This window comes from Eufriesea mexicana, unplaced genomic scaffold (genome assembly GCF_001483705.2).
Source record: "Eufriesea mexicana isolate 0111107269 unplaced genomic scaffold, ASM148370v2 scaffold515, whole genome shotgun sequence".
Lineage (NCBI taxonomy): Eukaryota > Metazoa > Arthropoda > Insecta > Hymenoptera > Apidae > Eufriesea > Eufriesea mexicana.
Window position 1 is genome coordinate 61561 of NW_016908693.1, and position 14927 is coordinate 76487.

At 32.3% G+C, this 14927-nt stretch overlaps 2 protein-coding genes and 1 pseudogene across 2 annotated transcripts; all 3 read right to left on the reverse strand.

Moving 5' to 3' along the window:
- Positions 1-984: 984 nt before the first annotated feature.
- LOC108545760 (odorant receptor 82a) lies at positions 985-11373 on the reverse strand. Its single transcript, XM_017897537.1, has 9 exons — positions 11135-11373; positions 10575-10926; positions 7371-7598; positions 7168-7281; positions 6445-6600; positions 6220-6263; positions 4233-4371; positions 1353-1525; positions 985-1015 (listed from the first exon to the last, which is right to left on the reverse strand). Exons 1-9 carry the CDS (start codon positions 11371-11373, stop codon positions 985-987), a joined length of 1476 nt encoding a protein of 491 aa, XP_017753026.1.
- An 860-nt stretch (positions 11374-12233) lies between these two features.
- LOC108545761 (uncharacterized) lies at positions 12234-13050 on the reverse strand. Its single transcript, XM_017897538.1, has 2 exons — positions 12812-13050; positions 12234-12603 (listed from the first exon to the last, which is right to left on the reverse strand). The coding sequence occupies exons 1-2, from the start codon at positions 13048-13050 to the stop codon at positions 12234-12236; spliced, it is 609 nt and encodes a 202-aa protein (XP_017753027.1).
- Positions 13051-14508: 1458 nt separating this feature from the next.
- Positions 14509-14927, reverse strand: part of LOC108545762 (odorant receptor Or2-like) — a 6522-nt pseudogene continuing 6103 nt past the window's right edge.

Below are 14927 nucleotides of genomic sequence, written 5' to 3' on the forward strand. Positions count from 1 at the left end.
ACCTTATAAATCATCTGATTCCTTATCCGACTCGCTGCTTTGTATTTCTAATTCTAGGTCTTCAGTTGCGTCTTCTATTATTCCATCTTTCGTGCAATATTCGTGTTCCAGTGTTTCTACGTGTTCACAAAATCCTTTCCAATCATTTGGTGTCGTTTCGTTTATTGCCTGGCCTAGTAGTGTTTCCAATTCATTGTAAATTAACTCTGAGGTAACATTTCTTTCGCGGATATCATACGCCTATGTTAACGTACCACGTTACCGAACTTGGAGGTAGTAGTTTTGGGAGTATCATAGAAAAGTGGATATTACTAGCGAAAGTGTAAGCGGAATTTTCATCACTATTTTCGGCCAATAGTGGTAAATGCCTGTGATCGAGGGAGTATCAACGGGATCAGTCTACCGTGAGGATGTAAACACGTTGTGCCATCTTTTCTCGAACGTACAATACCTAGTCCACACAGGAAAAGGTCGCGTGGGAAAAAAAGAAAGTGATCGAGAAAGAAAGTCTGCGTGTGAAAGAAGTGAGACTGTTAGATTTAAGCACTTCGGTACGAGCGTCGACTATAATCGACAGTCAGAGATGAACGCGAACAGTTGTGCGACGACTGTAGCCGACGATCAAGAACTTTTACTTTGATTCTGCAGTTGCAGTGAGTACGTTCAGCTAGTAAGTTACTTCGAATCAATGACCTTTTTACAAGCCCTTAGTGGGAGTTATTATAGTACGGTTTTGATTCATGTAAGTAATATGTAAGTAATGTAAGTAAAGCTATTTCCGAGATTTTTCATTTTTATTTTTTATGTTACGTTTTAATTTTTATAAGTCAGACCCATAATGGATTAAAACAATAATTTTGAATGAAATTTTCTAATTTCTCATTTATCAAAATAAAATTGTAAACATTTAGAAATATTGTAATAAAAACATATGCTCTGCTGAGTTACGTTACAAGTAAAACTATCTGTAATGTACACAAGTTTTCAGTGCTTCAAAGATTTCCTCATCACACATCTGTAAAGGAGCAAAACGGATTCGTCGTTAATACACAGCACAATGTATCATGCGCACTATGAGTGCCGCTTGTGGGCAAGACTTCGAGGCCGGTAATCTTCGTATTGAAGTGGTTAAATAAGGGTGCAAGGCCAGTCTTTGGATAGTTCTGATGGAGAGTCTTATGGAAGAGTCTTTAGCAAAGTTTACGAAGAGTGAGGGAGAATCTTAGGCGGATTTTGGTGTGCATTGTCAAAGAAAGTACGCGAGAATATCGGTCGGTCGCGTAATCATAGATCATTTATTAGTCTAATATTTTAGTTTTACTTTACTCCTAGTCTCATTTAACTCGTAATACAAAATTAATCTTCTTACATTGGTAAATACTTCCAGGGAAAGACTTACGAACTTGCCAGCTGTAAGTGTCAACAGCTTTTGAGACCGCAATAAGATTAATATTATAACACGAGCATCTTGAGGTCCCAAATTGTACCAGAGAATATTATACACGGATTTAGTAATGGTCTCGCTCTGAAAAAGCAGGTATAAACAAAATATTATATCGCATATAGTTTACTTTGGTAATTATGTAGAAGAAGGAGGAAAATTAATTTTCGATGATTTCAAAATACAGTTGGTGGAAAAGGCATTAGTATACTATATGTAGCTGTGGCGCCCCTTTTTGAGAGCGCGCACCCATATGTGTCGCGAAAATCGAGCGATGTCGAGTATACTCGTCAATCACGGAGTAAATGTCACTGTTAAAATATTGAATCAAAAAGATGAGTTTATTTTATAAAATTGACAATTTTATTACTAATATTTACTTATTTGGTTAACATTTGTTCTCTTATTGGTTAGCTTTTATGGATATCTATGAATTTTAGTGACCGTCAAAGAATAGCTAGGTAACTTCGGGCCAGCAGCCATCAATGGGCTCAGCGCCTGGTCAGCGTCACGCATTTGTCCCGTGGCGAACCATCCCTGAAGGAACCCTATCGTAAATCAGCTTTCCGACCTTTGCTTTTACCCCTTTTATGCTAACATCTAAAAAACGTTATCATCGCGCAGAAATAAATTCGTTATGCGAACTAATAAGCTGTTTCAGTCGGTGCATACGGGGACGCATGAGTTCGTCTCAAATTATTCATATTTTTTATTCGCTTGTTTTATTTCGGCCTGGCCTCAAAATATTCTAAACATCTTGAAATTTGGGAATATGTTTTATTTTTCACAAAAATTACAATTTAAATAGCCAATGGTCGCTACTTCTTACGCATGACGAGTATACTGCAGTTAAAAATGACTTAAGATATGTTTTTACATATTTATACATATTTAGACATATTTAGACATATTTATCAACAAACCAAATATTTTCCATCTCACGATGGCGCATACACTGCCACGAACCCTGTTGCAATCACATACGAGCAAAAGAAATTCAATGTAATAACAGAAACTATCATTGACTTATATCTAAAAAACAAAGGCTAAGTGGTAGTAACAGGTACACAAAACAGTTGCTCAAAATTACGTTCCTAGCAACATATTTTAACTTCGTAGAATTCTATACAGGATGTCCAAGTCGAGGCAGTCAATTAAAATATCTCATTTTATAATTCATAAACAATCTTCGCATTACTTTACGATTTTATCATATTTTTCATGGATAAGGTTATTTGAAGGTGACGTTTTAGACATATTCATGTACTTTTTTAATCGATTGAAGATGCAATAGAAAAAACACATCTTGAAATGACCATCAATTGACCTTGGTAAGTTAAAAATAAATCAAAAGACTTATAAAGATTAAAAAGCCCAAAAAAAGAAATAAATAATCCTACCTTATGATATTTTTGCTTAGAAATTGTTTAAACTGTGCTACAACTTTTAAATAGATTTTCGAAAGACAGAGAAATAAATTTCGAAAAAGATTTTCCAATGGTTAAAAACGGAGAAAATATTCAGCTTGGACACTCCGTATAATAATCTGTATTTTTCCTTATTTATCATAATTTCATTATTTACCTTTGAGGTAAGGTATTCACCTGTATAGCAAAGAACGAATGCTTCACAATTAAGAGCAAGATAATAGGGAAAGCATTTCGTTATTATCGCAGCCGTCTGATCCTTGTGTAAGGACTATTACAGACAAAACACATCGTCACATTTGAATGTTTAATTAAATAGCGTAATGAAACTGGAGTTAATTACAAATCTGATTCACTCACGACCACTAGAATGAAGCTTATAAAAGTGATTGCTATCACATTTGATAAGAATTGACATAGCGAGATGTAAGTCAACATGGATTCGATATTGTTTGAAAGTCGTATAATTCTTTGATGTCTTCTAACGACATCGCTCAAAAACAGCTTTAGCGATTTCGTGTTCTCACAATTGTAAGTAATTTCTGTTAATTTTTGACAAAAGAGATCGATTTGGGTACCAATGTGTAATATCTGAAAAGAAGATCTATTTTACGTAATGTCTATAGTGTAATATCTCTATTGGAGATACTATGTTTATGTGAAGTGGAATTATTTCAGTGTATATTTATTCGATTTTTTTTCCTAAAAGTAATTTATATAAAAAAATGAAGTAATTTGTATAAAAATAAAATAATACTCATACACGAATAATAGATTCAATTATTCTAACTTAAAATTATAGAATAAACCTCCTTCTATCTTATTTCTATGTTATTTCACCGCTCTACGTTTATTTAAAACATTTTCCTCTATTTTGTCGAATATAAATAACCATATTGAGGAATATAAAGTAGGAAAAAATGTTTTAAATAAGTCTCTTTCATTCAAAATAATTAGCTCCTGTATACCATTTAGTTACAAGAAAAAAGGGAAGTCATTACCTGTAATAACTTCTAAGAAGAAAATTTGTCTCACTCTGAATAACTCAATTATTAATTACAATTTTATACATATTACTTATCATTTAGAAATGAAATAACAAAGGAACATATCAATTTTTAAAGATAAAATTAGAAAAAAATACTTACCAATGTACAAACTAACCCTATCGAAATGGCAGCACCATAGACAAAGAACGAATCAAACAAACACTGCATGGTGAGAATAATTTCATAAATTGGAGAAACAGTGGCGTCAAATGGAAACTCCATATTGATAAAAAATTTCCTTTCTTTGGTATCTATCATATTCAGATCACCATCGGAATTACTCATAGTAATTACTATGTATAAAAAGAAACTAACCATATAATAACCGATTAAAAAATTCGAAATGCGAGAACATAATGTGCTGCTATCAGATATTATTCGTTTATCCTCACTGGTAGAATTATTACCATTATTCCAATCTTCGAACAGAGTCATCAGAATATCGAAAAACTTTCTATAATAAAAACATGTTTTTCTTTTTTCATTAAACATACAAACATATTCACCGAAAATTCTATTAAAAAATATTATGATCATCATACAGATTTTCTTATTTACTAATAAAAGAATTCCATTATATAATGCGATAATATCTTACCGTTTATGAAGCCATATAATACTCAACTTGAGGAACACGAGCGAATTTGATAATGACACACTAAATCCGTCTAAGAAATCAATTAAACTTGACTTAAAGTGAGTAATACAATACCAATATTGAAATAGTAGCAACGTTAACATTATTATAGTCCAAATGATGGTTTTCAATGTCTGATATGAAGAATCTGGCCAGACACCGAATAGGCGTAGGCTGTATTCCAATGGACGATTGATCATGCCTGTCGAGGTCATCGCTAGCAATCTTTGTTTCTCGTCAAGATAATCAGAAACGAACTGTAGTTGAATAGCTTAACACAGCTGCAATCATAATGATTTTTAAATATAGGACAATAAAAAGCGATGCAAAGTTATGCTAATATTAAAACATTATTTGAATATACCTAACAGTCGGAGAGCCGCATCAAAGACCGTGCAGTTTCGATACCTCGAAGAATCTTTTTAAGTAGAAGTTTTGCATCAACGTTCGTTCAACATTTCCGACAACTTCAGTAATCTCTTGAGCGATTTTAATTGCGAACGTCGAAATTGGTCAAGATGATGAACTTTTTTGTAAATTGTGCCACGATGATAGAGGTTCAACTAAGATCAGTTCCACGTGAACACCTATCCTCCGTAACGAAGTTACACGTTGCAAAGACAAATGTCTACTGGGTACTAAACTCTTCCCAATCTCCTTATCGATCAAGTAAAATTACCAGGGTATTATTACGCGAGCAATCTGGGGGTAAAAAGATAAACGCTGGTCAACTTATTATCAGTAATCGCGACTTGCAGAAAGAAAAATAATTCGTCTCATCTGCGATTGTAATAAGTGCGGAATTATATGCTCTTTACAAATTACAACCTACGTATAAGCTTAGTTTTACCTTTAGCCTCTTGAAAAGATACAGACTGCGGTTTTTCCCATAGATAGTCCATTTGGAAGATTTATAAAATGTCATGGTTTATCGTGTCATCTATCGGCTTTCGATACTCGGAGCATAATACTTGCATTGCTTCTACGCTCTCTCAGGTTTCAAAGTAAGTTTACTGCATTAATCATACGGTTCAAATCTACTCTTAATTCGTAACACTTTCTGCATTGATCAACTTGAATTAAATGTTTATAGCGTACAATAGTTATCAATGATAAAATTATAAAAATTAACAATAGCGTACAAATAATGAAACAATTATCCTTAGCGTATAAAAAATATATATTTGAAATAATTATCGAAAAAAAGTTGATAATTATAACATATGACAGTAATTAGTAATCACACCCAGTAGAATAATTTTCGTCATAATAAAGATTCAAAAAACCACAACCCTGGATAAATTGTCTCAGGCCTGGTGTAGAATTTTCACAGTAATTAATTAAACAATAATTTCACAAATAAACTCTGCGACTTATATATTTTATCTAGTAAATTACTGGAATCGTTAATTGTTAATTATTAAAATCTGCATTTTATATATTTCATAATGTATAAAAAATGTTAAGCAATCGAAATAACATTCCATTAATTTTTATAATCATATTCTTCTATTTACACATCTCCACAAACAAATGAAATGTAACCATTAAGTACGATATTTTTCTGACAAATTTTCCACGACCCGAATCTTCAATAAAAATTCCCATTCTGTAATCTCCATAACATTTTGGAACAATTCTTCACTGTATTCACTTCACTAGTACATTGCGTACAAAACGGACACATACGAAGCAGAAGCTCTCAACATCTAAAAATATCAATTACATATAATTATATATAATTGAATATTATTATAAAACTATCTAACAAGTGCAAAATTCGTTCAAAATAAATAACGAAAATCTAAATGATACAAAATACTACGTAAAATAAGTACTCGCATTTTATACACATATATTAATTTTAGTATATCAAATTAAGCTTCTTACATTGGTAAATGCTTCCAGGGAAAGGCGTACGAACTTTCCAGCAGTAAGTGTCAATGGTTTTTGAGATCGTAACATCATCAACAATATAATTCGAGCATCTTGATGTTTCAAGTCGTACCAAAGAATATTATACACGGATTTAGTAATGGTCTCGCTCTAAAGAAAAATAATATAGTAAAATGTTGCTGGCCATAGTTCCTTGACTATCTTTTCTCCCGAATAGCCTCCGTGTACACTTCCGCGTGGATGATAAATATAAAATTTTAGATTCGGGAAATGAATAGTTTCCGAGAGGTTAGATGTGACCTTTTCGTACTTCTTAGTCGAGCGATGAAATTAAACAAAAAAATCCATTTTTCATGGGACACTTTATATTTTCTCGCTAGTAGAAGATGTCTCATAGGAGACTCACGGAAAAAGTGTAAGACTACAGTGGGAGTATGATCGATGACGGCGAGATGTTTGTGTGCGTATATATATATTTCAGTTGACGCAATAAAAATCTCATAAATAAGTGATTTAAAAAATATAAACTGTCGCGAGTGCTATAGTATTTAGTATTAAACGTAATGACATGTGTCTGGAATTTAAAATTTTATGCAAAGTATTACACCCAATTTCACCCTTATGTAACGTTGCCAAATTTCATTTCGATGAACTACGGAGACCATTCGAAGAATTCTTTTCCTATTCTTTCTGAATTTTGATATTTTCGCGTCTTACCTTGGAAGTAAGATATTCACCAGTATAGCATAAAATAAATGCTTCGCAATTGATAGCAATATAGTACGGCAAGCATTTCATTATTAGTACAGTTGTTTGCTCCATGTGTATGGACTGTTGTTAATAAAAGATATTAACGAATTTTCAACTTTAATTAAATTGGCCATTAAAAATAGTGCGAACTATAAGTAAAATTCACTCACGACTACCAGAATGAAGCTTATGAAACAGATTACCAACATATTTGATAAGAACTGACACAGAGATATGAAAGTGAAAATTGTTTCAATATTCTTTGACAGTTGAATAATTCTTTGATGCCTTATGACGACGTCGAACATTAGTGCCCGTTGCGACCTCTTCCCGGAATTATGAGAAATTTGTGATAATTTTTGGCACAATAAGTCGATCTGACTGCCAACGTGTAACATCTAAAACGCAAAATTAAAACAATTTTTGTTAAAATGACATAAAAGTATCGATAAAGGCAAATAACAAATGTGACAACGTTGAATGCGAAATTTATAATTGAAAATTTAAAAATCACTATTTGGACACTGGTATGTTTAGCGTTGAATATACTATAAATTAATGAAATTAATTATGATCATGCTACCAATTCGATTTAACGGTTCAATTGTTTCCTATTTTGTCAAAAATAACTTTATTTTGTTGTAATGTAAATGAGTGCAATCCATAATTAGTAATAGAATCATTTCTTTTGAAGTTTAACTTGGACCACTTTCATAATCACTTCTTTTTACTAATCGAAAATTTTTCGACTGACTTTTACTGTCGAACTGATCGCATCGCCACATGTACCATAAACGATACACGATGTGGCAACTACTCTAAACAAGCTAATTACTTATGGATTGATGATGTAATAACATATTGTTTGATAATATATCAATTCTTAGCCAAAACAACAAATGGCCCGGAGATCATGACGGGCAAAAACGGCTTGGCACGGAACGTGTTAACCTCTGTTGCGAGTTTTATTTTACCCACGTTTTAATTTTTACCCAGCACCCTTGCTAATTCAACACCGTCCATTGTTGTTTAGTAACCCAATTTGCTGACTGGCAATTCTTTATTCCTCTTTTGTTGCTAATCGTCTTCAACATAGGTTGACCAATATTAACCAAGTACGACAACAGGGTGGAATTCGCTTAATTAACTGAGTACTTGATGAATATGGGGAAATTCGTAACAATATGATACGTATCGCTAAATTATTTTCCAATTTTACAGATATAACCTTGAATTTTTCATTTATAGGTACATCATACTATTTCAGGTGCTTCAATTTTTACTATGTACATATTTCATTTGATAGAAGAGAAGACAAATGAAACCGTTCGAGTATTTTCGTAAATTGGTATGTACAAGTTATCATCTTGAAAAGAAATCATCACGAAGAAAAATACGTCGACTCTATTTCCTGCATGTGATTATATCAGCGACGGTAGAATTATTAAAATATAACGAATAAAATTCGCATTTCTTAAGTGAACTATCTTCTAATCATAGTATATCTACTGTGCAGAGTTCGGAACGTTTCATCCACGGATCATTCATTTGATTCCATCTTTGTTGCTATCGCAGTCTATCTTCTAATGTAATAGAAAGACAAGTTGCATAAGCACTGTTCATGTCTCGTATTAAATAGTTAACATTGGTTTTTGATTCTATATGTCTCATACAGCTTTCATTTGTTCGCGTCTCCCGTTTCGTGTCACGATGTAATTCATCATGTAATTTATGATATAATTCTACTTTTAGATGTAACTGTACTACTTCCAACCAATAACAAAAATTCGTTTGACGTAACTCAAGAATTATGTCAAAGAATATGAACTTATTATACTTTGGCCAATAAGACTCTCGTTCATTCCACCTGCAAACTCCTCAACTCTGCCCAATACGTTTTACAAAGGACTGCTTTCCCTAAAATACTCAAGAACGATGTCTGTTCCGTCGTGGAACAAGCAAGGCACCGTTACAGTCTTCCAACAGCCGGGTCTTTATGGCCAAAACAATGTGGCATCGGAATTTCCGTATCCATGGCTTCTGCATGTTCGAAAATTTTCTCTTTTATTATGACTTCTCCAGTCGCGGAACACGAGAATCCTTGCAAAACCTAATTTAACGAAATTAGGCGACGGCTCTTAAGATTTGGCTGACAATAGGCCTCAGGGCTCCACGTGGACCACACACGTTGGAATCCTCAAACCCTAGCGAGGGGCCATAAATGGAGGATGACTTGTATGCTGCTCGACATACAAAATATATATCGAAATAACTAAAAGTATGGACAAGATTGATATCAACGACCATGAATTTTGGCTTGCACGACTGGCTAGACAGATTAAATAGGATGAAGAAGGAACAATCTATACACATATCACCATAGACAGAATCAGCGTTAACTAACATTACAAATTATTCAGGTAACTCATTTTATTACAAAATCGAGTATCTAAAAATACGAATTTTGAAAAGATTAAAGGCGGAGATAGACTATTCAAACAGAGTACTCCTCTAGAAGTTCAAGACATAAATGTCAAAAGCTCGATAAAATTGTGTCACAAGTAATTGTTATAATATCAATAATGTAATTAATAATATATTAATAATATTTTAATAAAAACATAAAAGTATAAAAACGCAAATTTTTTGTGGAATGGATGACTCAAACGCTAGACATTCGTTCACACATCTCTGTTTATACTTGATCCATCAAAACATATATTTCAAAGGGACTGATACCAAAATTTGAAATATAAGAATGGATAATTAATATCAAATTTAAAGCAAGATAAAAATTATTGAAATATTGAAATGGAACAGTTCTATACGTACAATTTTACTTATTTTTGTACTACTATGAAGAATGTTAGATAAAAACGGAGCTTAGTTACTACAATACTTTCCAATAATGGAAACAGTTGTAAAGAACAAAATCTTAATTAGAGAACGATGTAACGTTCCGTATAAAAATTAAAACATTTCCCAAAAATGGTTTTCACTTAAAATTTCATATTTTTCTTATAACTGACCAATAATGAATTCTACAATAGAATACATGGCACTTCCATCGCATTTCATTAACTCTTTATTAACAAAATTAATCAATTTGCTTAATTAAATTCAATAAATTTCTTTGACTTTCAATTTTTTCAATTTTTTCAATGAAATTCATTAACGCAAGGACATATGAAACACTATGCATAGCATACAGAAATTTGTTTATAACGTACAACATATATTACGTCTTACGTATTAAAATTATCATATCAAAAAGGAATAATAGAAACTTAGTTTCTATTTTGTTTTAACACATGTACTAAACATTCGAATTACAATATAAATTTGTAAAAATATTATTATAAAGAATTACTTACTAATGCTGCGATCAGTGCTATCGACGTGGCCGCCCCGTAAACAATAAAAGATTCGAGTATAAACTGTACAGCTAGAATAATTTCATAACACGGTGAGTCAGTGGCAGAAAATGGAAATTCCATTCTAATCAAAAACATCCTTCGTTTTGGCTCTGAAGAATCCTGATCTTCGTCTAATTGTGCTAAAGCGAGCCCTGTATATAGAAGGAATGTGATCCCGAAATAACCGATTAAGAAATTCGTAATGCGAGAGGACAGCATAACCTTATCCACAATTATTCGCTTATTTTCAATGGTAGAATTATCGTTATTCCAGTCTTCGAACATGGTTGCCAGGATTTCGTAAAACATTCTGTTCCAAAATAATTTTTTCCTTTCAATTAAATGTATAAAATATTTACTGAAAATTCAATGTTATTAAACGCTCATCAAATACCAATGGTCATGTAAACTGATTCGGCGACAATCACGCCATTTTGCTATTGATTAATAAAGTTCAACGCAATATTGACTTTATTCCGGTTCTTTTCCCATTTACTAGTCAAATATTTATGTCTTACCGCTTATGGAGCCAAATGACAATCAACTTGAGGAACACGAGCAAATTAGATAATGCATAGCTCAATCCATCTAGTAATTCGGTTAAACTCGACATAATGTGCGTGATGCAAAACCAATATTGAAATACTAGAAACGTTAACATTATTATAGCCCAAACGATGGTTTTCAATGTCTGATAGGAAGAATCTGGCCAGACACCGAATAGGCGTAGGCTGTATTCCAATGGACGATTGATCATGCCTGTCGAGGTCATCGCTAGCAATCTTTGTTTCTCGTCAAGATAATCAGAAACGAACTGTAGTTGAATAGCTTAACACAGCTGCAATCATAATGATTTTTAAATATAGGACAATAAAAAGCGATGCAAAGTTATGCTAATATTAAAACATTATTTGAATATACCTAACAGTCGGAGAGCCGCATCAAAGACCGTGCAGTTTCGATACCTCGAAGAATCTTTTTAAGTAGAAGCTTTGCATCAAAAAATTTGAAATATAAGAATGGATAATTAATATCAAATTTAAAGAAAGATAAAAATTATTGAAATATTGAAATGGAACAGTTCTATACGTACAATTTTACTTATTTTTGTACTACTATGAAGAATGTTAGATAAAAACGGAGCTTAGTTACTACAATACTTTCCAATAATGGAAACAGTTGTAAAGAACAAAATCTTAATTAGAGAACGATGTAACGTTCCGTATAAAAATTAAAACATTTCCCAAAAATGGTTTTCACTTAAAATTTCATATTTTTCTTATAACTGACCAATAATGAATTCTACAATAGAATACATGGCACTTCCATCGCATTTCATTAACTCTTTATTAACAAAATTAATCAATTTGCTTAATTAAATTCAATAAATTTCTTTGACTTTCAATTTTTTCAATTTTTTCAATGAAATTCATTAACGCAAGGACATATGAAACACTATGCATAGCATACAGAAATTTGTTTATAACGTACAACATATATTACGTCTTACGTATTAAAATTATCATATCAAAAAGGAATAATAGAAACTTAGTTTCTATTTTGTTTTAACACATGTACTAAACATTCGAATTACAATATAAATTTGTAAAAATATTATTATAAAGAATTACTTACTAATGCTGCGATCAGTGCTATCGACGTGGCCGCCCCGTAAACAATAAAAGATTCGAGTATAAACTGTACAGCTAGAATAATTTCATAACACGGTGAGTCAGTGGCAGAAAATGGAAATTCCATTCTAATCAAAAACATCCTTCGTTTTGGCTCTGAAGAATCCTGATCTTCGTCTAATTGTGCTAAAGCGAGCCCTGTATATAGAAGGAATGTGATCCCGAAATAACCGATTAAGAAATTCGTAATGCGAGAGGACAGCATAACCTTATCCACAATTATTCGCTTATTTTCAATGGTAGAATTATCGTTATTCCAGTCTTCGAACATGGTTGCCAGGATTTCGTAAAACATTCTGTTCCAAAATAATTTTTTCCTTTCAATTAAATGTATAAAATATTTACTGAAAATTCAATGTTATTAAACGCTCATCAAATACCAATGGTCATGTAAACTGATTCGGCGACAATCACGCCATTTTGCTATTGATTAATAAAGTTCAACGCAATATTGACTTTATTCCGGTTCTTTTCCCATTTACTAGTCAAATATTTATGTCTTACCGCTTATGGAGCCAAATGACAATCAACTTGAGGAACACGAGCAAATTAGATAATGCATAGCTCAATCCATCTAGTAATTCGGTTAAACTCGACATAATGTGCGTGATGCAAAACCAATATTGAAATACTAGAAACGTTAACATTATTATAGCCCAAACGATGGTTTTCAATGTCTGATAGGAAGAATCTGGCCAGACACCGAATAGGCGTAGGCTGTATTCCAATGGACGATTGATCATGCCTGTCGAGGTCATCGCTAGCAATCTTTGTTTCTCGTCAAGATAATCAGAAACGAACTGTAGTTGAATAGCTTAACACAGCTGCAATCATAATGATTTTTAAATATAGGACAATAAAAAGCGATGCAAAGTTATGCTAATATTAAAACATTATTTGAATATACCTAACAGTCGGAGAGCCGCATCAAAGACCGTGCAGTTTCGATACCTCGAAGAATCTTTTTAAGTAGAAGCTTTGCATCAACGTTCGTTCAACATTTCCGACAACTTCAGTAATCTCTTGAGCGATTTTAATTGCGAACGTCGAAATTGGTCAAGATGATGAACTTTTTTGTAAATTGTGCCACGATGATAGAGGTTCAACTAAGATCAGTTCCACGTGAACACCTATCCTCCGTAACGAAGTTACACGTTGCAAAGACAAATGTCTACTGGGTACTAAACTCTTCCCAATCTCCTTATCGATCAAGTAAAATTACCAGGGTATTATTACGCGAGCAATCTGGGGGTAAAAAGATAAACGCTGGTCAACTTATTATCAGTAATCGCGACTTGCAGAAAGAAAAATAATTCGTCTCATCTGCGATTGTAATAAGTGCGGAATTATATGCTCTTTACAAATTACAACCTACGTATAAGCTTAGTTTTACCTTTAGCCTCTTGAAAAGATACAGACTGCGGTTTTTCCCATAGATAGTCCATTTGGAAGATTTATAAAATGTCATGGTTTATCGTGTCATCTATCGGCTTTCGATACTCGGAGCATAATACCTGCATTGCTTCTACGCTCTCTCAGGTTTCAAAGTAAGTTTACTGCATTAATCATACGGTTCAAATCTACTCTTAATTCGTAACACTTTCTGCATTGATCAACTTGAATTAAATGTTTATAGCGTACAATAGTTATCAATGATAAAATTATAAAAATTAACAATAGCGTACAAATAATGAAACAATTATCCTTAGCGTATAAAAAATATATATTTGAAATAATTATCGAAAAAAAGTTGATAATTATAACATATGACAGTAATTAGTAATCACACCCAGTAGAATAATTTTCGTCATAATAAAGATTCAAAAAACCACAACCCTGGATAAATTGTCTCAGGCCTGGTGTAGAATTTTCACAGTAATTAATTAAACAATAATTTCACAAATAAACTCTGCGACTTATATATTTTATCTAGTAAATTACTGGAATCGTTAATTGTTAATTATTAAAATCTGCATTTTATATATTTCATAATGTATAAAAAATGTTAAGCAATCGAAATAACATTCCATTAATTTTTATAATCATATTCTTCTATTTACACATCTCCACAAACAAATGAAATGTAACCATTAAGTACGATATTTTTCTGACAAATTTTCCACGACCCGAATCTTCAATAAAAATTCCCATTCTGTAATCTCCATAACATTTTGGAACAATTCTTCACTGTATTCACTTCACTAGTACATTGCGTACAAAACGGACACATACGAAGCAGAAGCTCTCAACATCTAAAAATATCAATTACATATAATTATATATAATTGAATATTATTATAAAACTATCTAACAAGTGCAAAATTCGTTCAAAATAAATAACGAAAATCTAAATGATACAAAATACTACGTAAAATAAGTACTCGCATTTTATACACATATATTAATTTTAGTATATCAAATTAAGCTTCTTACATTGGTAAATGCTTCCAGGGAAAGGCGTACGAACTTTCCAGCAGTAAGTGTCAATGGTTTTTGAGATCGTAACATCATCAACAATATAATTCGAGCATCTTGATGTTTCAAGTCGTACCAAAGAATATTATACACGGATTTAGTAATGGTCTCGCTCTAAAGAAAAATAATATAGTAAAATGTTGCT